General features: G+C 42.8%; 1 protein-coding gene across 8 annotated transcripts in view; it reads right to left on the bottom strand.

Moving 5' to 3' along the window:
• Nucleotides 1–2107: 2107 nt before the first annotated feature.
• LOC143527371 (uncharacterized) overlaps nt 2108–9140 on the bottom strand; it is a 24477-nt gene continuing 17444 nt past the window's right edge. For 6 of the 8 annotated variants that reach the window (XR_013134094.1, XR_013134092.1, XR_013134091.1 and 3 more), the window contains exons 3-7: nt 3976–8891; nt 3481–3584; nt 3320–3384; nt 3084–3243; nt 2108–2974 (exon numbers count right to left, since the gene is read on the bottom strand). Coding sequence is in view for 3 of the 8 variants with exons in the window: in XM_077022542.1 (XP_076878657.1) it covers nt 2876–2974; nt 3084–3243; nt 3320–3384; nt 3481–3584; nt 3976–3994 (447 nt within the window). In the remaining 5 variants the exon portion in view is untranslated. The remainder of the gene's footprint in view (nt 2975–3083; nt 3244–3319; nt 3385–3480; nt 3585–3975; nt 8892–9140) is intronic. The other 2 variants (XM_077022541.1, XM_077022543.1) reach the window with 2 other exon arrangements.

Genomic DNA, 9140 nt, shown 5'->3' with positions numbered 1-9140 from the left:
GCAATTATAGCTCAATGAAGCTGGAGTTTCTTGCCCTGAAATGGGCAATTACAGAGAAGTTCAGGGAGTACCTAATGGGACAGAAGTGTTTGGTTTACACCGACAATAACCCATTGAGCCATCTCACCTCGGCAAAGCTAGGGGCCGTGGAACATCGATGGGCTGCGCAGCTAGCATCGTTCGATTTCGAACTGAGGTACCGATCGGGGAGGTCCAACCGTAATGCCGACGCCCTTTCGCGGCAATACCAACCTGAGGGGGAGGGTGTAGGTGATCTGGCCTTGGGCATTGCGGTCCCTAGGGCGCTGCAACAGGTAGCCGCTAGTGAAGATCGCATTACCGCTTCTCAGTTGGTGGTCTCTGTATTGCCATCTCATTCTTCCCCAGATTTGTATGCTTTACAGGCCAGTGACCCCATCATTCAGTCAGTTCTGGTCTTCTGGAAGGAAGGGCGGCGGCCCACTCGTGAAGAAAGGGGGACCCTTTCACCCTTGGCGCTTCTCCTGCTGCGCCAGTGGGATCGGTTGATTGAAAATAAAGGTGTGCTTTATCGACGTGTTTGGCACCCCAGTGGTCGTGAGGAGTGTCGTCAGCTGATCCTACCAGCTGAGTTGCGGGCAGAGGTTTTGAAAGAACTTCACCAACAGCATGGCCACCAAGGGGCCAACCGTACCCTTGAGTTGGTCCGGCAGCGGTGCTATTGGCCACGAATGTCTGCAGAGGTGCGCCAGTGGTGTGAGGAGTGCCCTAGATGTCAGGTAGCCAAAGAGACGGCCCCGTCGGCCGCCACGTACATGGCGGCCATCTGTTGGCATCTCGGCCTAACGAAACCGTTGCTATTGATTTCACAGTTCTGGAGCCTACGACCGGGGGGCTGGAGAACGTCTTGGTGATTACTGATGTTTTTAGTAAGTACTCCATAGCAGTCCCCACCCGGGATCAGCGGGCTCCAACCGTTGCCCAGGTCTTGATTACCGAGTGGTTTTATAGGTTCGGTATCCCTAGTCGGCTTCACTCCGACCAGGGGCGTTGTTTTGAGGGCATACTGATCCAGCAACTGTGCAGTATGTATGGGATTCAGAAGTCGCGGACCACCCCGTACCATCCAGCTGGGAACGGGCAATGCGAACGGTTTAACCGTACGTTGCACAATCTGCTGCGCACTCTGCCGGCCTCTCGTAAGCATGACTGGGTCACTTGCCTGCCACATGTACTCTTTTGTTATAACACCACCCCGCATCAGTCCACAGAAGAATCGCCACACTTCTTGATGTTTGGGCAGGAACCGCAGTTGCCAGTGGATTTTCTGCTAGGGCGGGTCCGGCCGTCGGTGCCGGGGACCGTGTGCGATTGCATACAGGAACACCAGACCCGGCTTCAAGTGGCGTTTGATGGTGCTAGGGAACGTCTGGCCGCAGCAGCGGAGTACCGTAAGGACAAACACGACGCACGAGTGCGGAGCCCGGCTTTAGCAGTAGGACAGCTGGTGTATGTACGCGATCGTGGTGTGAGGGGTCGCAACAAAATCCAAGACCAGTGGAGCTCCGTGGTACATGTGGTGGTGCGGGTTCCTTCCGAGACGGGGGCCGTGTATGCCATCGCCCCTGTTGGTGACCCCACGAAAGTGAGGCATGTGAAAGCAAGGACATTAATTTAATTTAGGAAAGCAGATGAACGTATTGTGCTTAAAAGCAAAAAAAAAAAAAACAACTTTCCTCTATATTTCTATTTTTCTACAGTAAACAGGTTTAGCCAGTAAAGACGCTAGTGCAGGGGTCGGCAACCTATGGCACGCCGAGGCATAATCACATAATCATTTTATATATATATATATATATATATATATATATATATATATATATATATATATATATGCTGTTCTTCCTTTAGACTTACGTTTGCACATTAGCAGGAAAACTGCAGGTGCATCTTTACAGTTTTTTTTTCTCACCCATCTTTATAACCTCAAGTATGTTTGCAGTATATTTCATTAAACAGGCCATTAAATTTACAAAACGGCAAGCAACCCCCTCACCACCCCAACAGGCACACAATCAATAATATCAAGGTTCTTTTTTTTACTTTTTAAATAAATGACAAAATACAATGTGTATCAAACATTTAATAAAACCATGGCATTGACATGGAGGCCCTGTTTGTCAACACATGCTTTGTTGAGGGCTTTAAACTTCTACCTACCACTTTAGCCCAGCGCGTTCGTTTGATGGGAAGGAGATAGCAGGAACAACCATACCAAAATTATAGCAATACCAAAAAGGCCTTTATTAAAACAGAGATATCTCTGGGGATCTCACATCCTAACATTTACATCAGAGAGACCCAACAAGTGTTTGTACATGCCGTCTTTATATACGATTTCTCCGCCCCCAAACGCTTAGATCTTCTTCTATACCTTACATGGTGTTGTTGTTCGAGCAAACATGATTTTGCTGTTCAAGCAGACATGACTTTTCCATTTGTTTCAACATATTAGAATATCTGTTCAAAGGGATGCGGTCCTACACCGGTATGTTGTACTTCTCCTTTATCAGTCTAACACTGCGGTCCTCAACTTCCCGTTGACCAGGTCATCTTCCCGTTGAAACTCCTTACACATCATGATTTTCCAAGGCCCTTCTTAGGGTTCACAGCTTAAACACATCTAATCCAGTAGTTATATTTAATTACTATATTATGTTAATGGTAAGCAAAATATATTGTTGCTAATGCTAGTGCTAAGCAAAAACCCAAAATCACAACAGCTTCCAAAAACAATTCCATGTCATCTCCATATTCAGATTGGAACATGAATGGTTCCTTGGTCTCTGGGCCATCTCCCTTCAGAAGCTCAATGAGGGAATCTTTGCGGTCTTCCTCAGTCTGTATCAAATATCTTTGCATTGTTACATGCCCCCGTAACTGTGTCCGGTTCTGGCTGATCCATTTCACAAAGGTCCCTTACAACTGCTGGCTCCTTCAACAGGAAAATAAATCAGTACAGTCTTAGTGAAAATCAGAGTGTGTTGCCATAGTTACATTATGTGGAATTGTAATTCAGTTTAGAGATTCTGTAGTGCACTGACCTGATCAACTTCTGCACGCTTGTGTTGTCTAAGTTTTGAGAGCGCCACATGGTGGCCTTGCAGGACAGCACTGGATTCCTCTGTCCAATGGGCAAACACATGGTGGCCTTGCAGGACAGCACTGGATTCCTCTGTCCAATGGGCAAAAATTCTGCCAAAGCTTGAAAATAGAAAAGTCCTGATATTGGTTACACTTCTAACATTAAGGATTTTTTTTCAAAGCAATTAAATCATACCTGTCAAGTTCAAAGTTTTCCATTAAAAGCAGGCACCACCATTTTCGCAATGAGGGCAGGTCATTCTGTAAACATACAAAAGTATTGTAGTAGTAAAATTTGCTACATTTGAACATTTTTTGTACAACTGATCCTCTTTAATAGTTCCAAAAGTTACTTACAATTGTGTAGTCAAAAGGGGCAAAATTGTGAAGGCCCTCCTTAAACTCCTGGTACCTGTAGATAATGTTGCACTTACAACACCTTCTACTGTATGTTGAAACATCTGTAAGACATAACCACAAAGCATATATTCAAGTAAAACAGAAAATTTGAAGAAAACTGTATTTGTGATATGCATGAGTGTGTATCCAATGTATTAAGGGTTTATGGTGGCTCCTATACCATCCTAGGCGGTGGAGTGTTGAGTGTGTGGTATAAAGAGTGCAGTGTGTGTAATGTGCAGCATGTGGTGTGGAGTGTGTGTGGTTGTCCAAAACTTTTGGCTAAATGCAGAAATGCAAATATGTTTTAATAATAGTTTCTGGCTACAGTGGAGTCCAAAAACAAGCAGTGTGGGTGGTGTGGAGAATGTGTGTGTATGTGTGGAATGGCATGTGTGGTGTGTGTAGCATGCTCCATGTGTGTAAGGTAGGGGTGTGTGTGTATGGACATACTCTCAATCAGACCCATCATGCTGATTCGGGCATTTCTTGTTACAAGTGCAGACTCTTCTAGCGTGGGATTGCCTGGGCATAGTTGCCATATTGTTTCAACTATGCATGAAAGTCGTATTCACTTTTATCCCTCTGTGCCATGACGTATTTTGGTAGTGTAGACGGAATTTTTTTTTTCTTTGAATATGTACCGCACACTCCGCTCAATGGCAATGGTGTCTGTAGATATTGAATCCTGTCAACAGTGGCGAGTCAGGTGTGGCGTCTTTCCCTGTCCTGAAGACATCCCTTTGTGTTTGAAACAAATGCCATTTTGCGATGCATTTATGAACACAAGAGGCCCGTGGCTTAGCACAGGGACAGTGCCAGGTGTTCCTTTTCAAATTATAGGTGACAAATATTCTGCCAAGCCGGCAAAAGCTGTGTAGCTCAGCCTCATGAATAGAGAAACATATTTGTGACTGAGAACCTCCAAAATCCACCAACACAGAAAGTGGTACATGTGCCATCTCAGCAGCTTTTTGCTTATTGATACATGTCTTAACTTTGGCCTCCCCAAAAAACTTGTGTGACACCATTTCCTTTAGTACATCTTGCATAAGGTGTAAGTAAGTAAGTAAGTAAGCTTTATTTGTATAGCACTTTTCACAGACAGAATCATCACAAAGTGCTTAACAAACATACTAAGAACAAGTCATGGATTATACAACACTTAAAACAAAGAAAGCACTTAAGAAAAAGCCTGCCTAAATAAAAATGTCTTAAGATGTTTCTTAAAAGAGTCAGAGGAATCAGAGCTGCGAATGGACAGTGGTAAAGCATTCCAGAGCTTTGGAGCCACCACCTGAAAAGCTTTGTCTCCACGAGTTTTATAACGGGTTCGAGGTACAGCCAGCAGCATTTGATTTGAAGACCTCAAAGTCCTGGATGAACAGAGAGGCTTCAAAAGATCTAATATATATTTGGGGGCCTGACCATGAAGCGCTCGGAAGGTTAAAACCAAAATTTTAAAATGACTCCTTAAGTGCACAGGTAGCCAGTGCAGAGAGGCCAGAACAGGTGTAATATGGGCTGTCTTATGGGACTTTGTTAACAGCCTTGCTGCAGCATTCTGCACGGACTGAAGCCGAGCCAAGGAGGATTTATTAAGATTTATAAAAAGACTGTTACAGTAATCTAAACAACAACCATCTCTAGTTCCTTCTGTGATACAAAAGACCTCCGTTTTGAAATATTCCTTAAATGATAATAACAGTTACGAACTAAAGATATACAATGGGTGTCAAACGACAAGGAACTATCAAAAACAACACCCAAATTTCTGAGACTGTTTTTTACTGAAGGATTTTAAAAAGCAAGATGCTGCCTGATTACAGGGATTTTATCATCAGGAGCAACAATAAGAGTTTCAGTCTTGTTTGCATTTAACTGCAGGTAGTTTTTGTTCAGCCATACTTTAACTTGTGACAGGCAGTTAACGAGATCAGCCAATTTGTGGAATTCAGGGGCTCTAAAGGAACAGTACAGCTGAATGTCATCAGCATACAGATGATATGACACGTTACTGTAACATTTTAAAATGTCCCCTAAAGGGTAGAGATACAATAAAAAGAGAATTGGGCCCAAAACTGAACCTTGGGGTACCCCACAGGTCAGTGGTGCAACATCGGAATAAACATGATTCATGAGAACGGTAAAAGACCTTTCAGATAAGTAAGAGATGAACCAGTTTAGCACAGAGCCAGAAATACCAAACACATCTCTCAGTCTGTTAATAAGAACAGAGTGATCTACAGTGTCGAAGGCAGAAGTTAAGTCCAATAATACTAACACAGTAAAAGTTCCTGCGTCAGCTGCCATCAACAAGTCACTTGAAACTTTTAATAAAGCGGTTTCTGTAGAATGCAATTTTCAAAATCCAGACTGAAAAATGTCCATAAAATTATTTTCCCCCAAAAAGCAGTTGAGTTGTTCTGCTACAACCTTCTCAAGGATCTTTGATAAAAATGGAAGTTTAGAGATAGGTCTGTAGTTTTCAGGCAGAGAAGAGTCCAAATTAGGCTTTTTTAACAGAGGGCAGACAACAGCTGTTTTGAAGCAGTGAGGTACAGAACCGGAGCCAAGAGAGAGATTTATCAATTTTACAATATTTGGGCCAATACAATTAAAAATATTTTTAAAAAGAGATGATGGCAGGACATCAAGGGGGCTAGAGGACATTTTCATTCGACCCAGCAATTTTGTAACGTCTTGAACTGACACTGGGGTAAAAGAAGACCATAAGTTAGAGGTCAGAAAAGGAGGAGGGACCAGACAGGGGGATGATAATGGAGAGATGCAGGCCCTAATGTTAGCAACTTTGTCTGTAAAATAATTCAGAAATCGATTGCAGTCAGCATGTGTAAAAGCACTAACAGTAGAAGTAGTAGGTGAAACAATGTTTTTGATTGTGTCAAACAAAATTTATGGATTTCGTCCTTTGGATTTGATGAGATCTGCAAAGTAAATTGATCTGGCATTTTTGATCATCTCATTTAGGGAGCTGATCAGTTCTTTAAGATGGAGTCTGTGAACCTCCAACTTAGAGCTTTTCCACTGACGCTCAGCCTTACGGCAAACTCTCCTCATACTACGGATTTCATTGTTAATCCAAGGACAACTTGTACGCTGTACAGTGCTCTGTTTTACAGGTGCTATAATGTCCAAAATATCAATACAGAGGGTGTTAAAACTTGAAACATATGAGTCCACATCAGTGATGTTTAAATCTAAAAAGGCAGTATCAAAAAGAGAAATAAAAGCTTCAGGTGTGTGCTCATTTATGATCCGCCTTTGAATCAGATGACAAGGAGGAGTTGGATCAGGACTAAAAAGCACATTAAAATATATGCAATCATGATCACTTAAAAATGCATCCTCCACAAAAACGTCCTCCACAATAAGGCCTAAGGAGAAAACAAGATCCAACGTGTGGCCTTTTTTATGAGTAGGGACACACACATGTTGAGTAAATTGAAAAGAGGCTGTGATAGAAATAAGATCAGCCGCTGCTTTACAGGATACATCGTCAATGTGAAGATTAAAATCACCCAATATTAAAACATTCTCCAGCTTAATAATAGAAGACAGAAACTCAGTGAACTCAGCTAAAAACACGCTGGCTGCACCTGGAGGACGGTAAATTAAAATACAATAAAATATTCTCAGAGAGCCAACTTTGATTATTTGAAGTTCAAATGAAACGAAGGGGGCTGATTTAACAAGCCTGCAAGAGAAACAATCTTTAAACACGGCCGCTAATCCACCCCCTCGGCGCATTTCCCGGGGGGTTGCAAGCACAGAAAAATTTCCTGGACAGAGTTCCCGCAGATGAACATATTCCAAGCGTTGCTGCCATGTTTCAGTTAAAAACATAAAATCAAGGGACTCTTTCATAATAAGTTCGTTCAAGGCAAAAGATTTATTTCTAATGGAGCGGACGTTGAGAAGGCCCATGTGCAGCGACGACAACTCTGCGGCTCTCACATCAGCTGACAGCGGCACACGGGTTAAACAACGCTCAGATGAATGTATAGGATAAGCAGATCTCTGATGATTATTACGATAATCCCCGTCTCTGTAAGTTGAATGACTTAACGGACAGGCGGTAGCCCCTGCTGGCCAGGCTCCAGATGAGGTGTCAGTCTCCCAGCTGGGTAACTGAGAAAAAGACCGTAGATAGCGAAACACTCCACACTTCCCAGCGTGTTTACGGTATAGTCTTAAACGCACCTGGACACCAGCTCTAGATCCCCTTTTCCGCTTTTTGCGTCTGGAACTTAGCAGGAGACACTCAGGTGAGCAACAAACAAAGGGAGATGGAAAACGCCCTCTGAAACTGCTCCAACTGTCGCAACAATTCACCAACGACTCTTTGATCGCCAACAGCGCATCCCGATCATAAACACGGGTAGCCGAAATGACTAAGTTTTTGTCCAGACTAATAGAAACTACATAATTCAAACATAATAGTGCATAAAATATGTGCATGGGAGTAAAGCCGGCAAAGCCAAACACAGGCGCCATCTTGCTTTTCTTGCTTACTGCACTTACATACACACCACATAAACCAACTGAGGTGTTCCTCAGTTGGTTTTGCATCCCAATAAACCACAGAGCGGATGTGTTCACACAAGCCAGCAATTGATACTGTCGACATTTCTCCATCTCGCATCTGATCTGATGATCTATTCCCCAAGTTTTTCTTTGCACGTGTACTGGCACAGAAAACCCATGACCAGTTCTCTGAACAGCAAATAATCTATTTTTTTCATCCACACAAAAACACTTCAAATGTGAAGCTTGTGTAATGTCTTTTGTTACATCTGTGTGTTTTCTAGATATGTGTGTGTTCAAGTTCTTCTTCAGAAGAACAAGACTGCAGGGAGGACATTGTACTGTGTATAGATGTGAAACAGTTACAGGAGCTATAGGTGGACTTGCATATGAATGTTCCACATGTACTAAAAGAGGAGCAGAGGGAGGGGGGGTCACTGGAGGCACCACAGATGCAAGCTTGGTATTTGATGGGGAAGGTACATTCAAAGACTGGTGTGAAGACAGAGAAGAGATTCTTGCTGGAGAAGATAAAGGTGGAAACTGGTCCCTTTCTGGAGGAGATGCAGGCATGGACAGAAGCGATTCCTCTGAAAGAGCAGCATGCATGGAGAGACCTGAGGTACCTGCTGGTTGCGTCGCTAGAAGAGGTGTTTGCATACATGAAACTGAGGTCACTGAAGGTAGTGTGTTCAAAGACACCTCACACAAACACAAGTGTTTGTCCATATCAATCCGGCGTATTACTGTGTTCTGGCAGAAAGGACAGTGAAAATGACCCTCTGTCCGGCATGATAATCTGCATTTTAACAGATGTTTGTCTGTAAAATAAAAAAGAAACATTTTAAAGCATGATGGGAGTAAAATTAAACATCTTTGAAAACCTGAAATAATTACGGTAAATGTGTTTTGTGAAATGTAATTCAGACAATTGCTATGTAAAAAAAGCAGAGATTTTAGGGTTGTGATACATGAACATAAAATAATTTATCAAATTATTTATGAAGTCTTAATCTTGAATAGTGTACATAAGCTAAGTGGCAGAAAGTGTTATCAAATAGTATACAATC

The sequence above is a fragment of the Brachyhypopomus gauderio genome, chromosome 11 (genome assembly GCF_052324685.1).
Source record: "Brachyhypopomus gauderio isolate BG-103 chromosome 11, BGAUD_0.2, whole genome shotgun sequence".
In the NCBI taxonomy this organism is placed as follows: Eukaryota; Metazoa; Chordata; class Actinopteri; order Gymnotiformes; family Hypopomidae; genus Brachyhypopomus; species Brachyhypopomus gauderio.
This window is presented reverse-complemented; position numbering and strand designations above follow the sequence as displayed.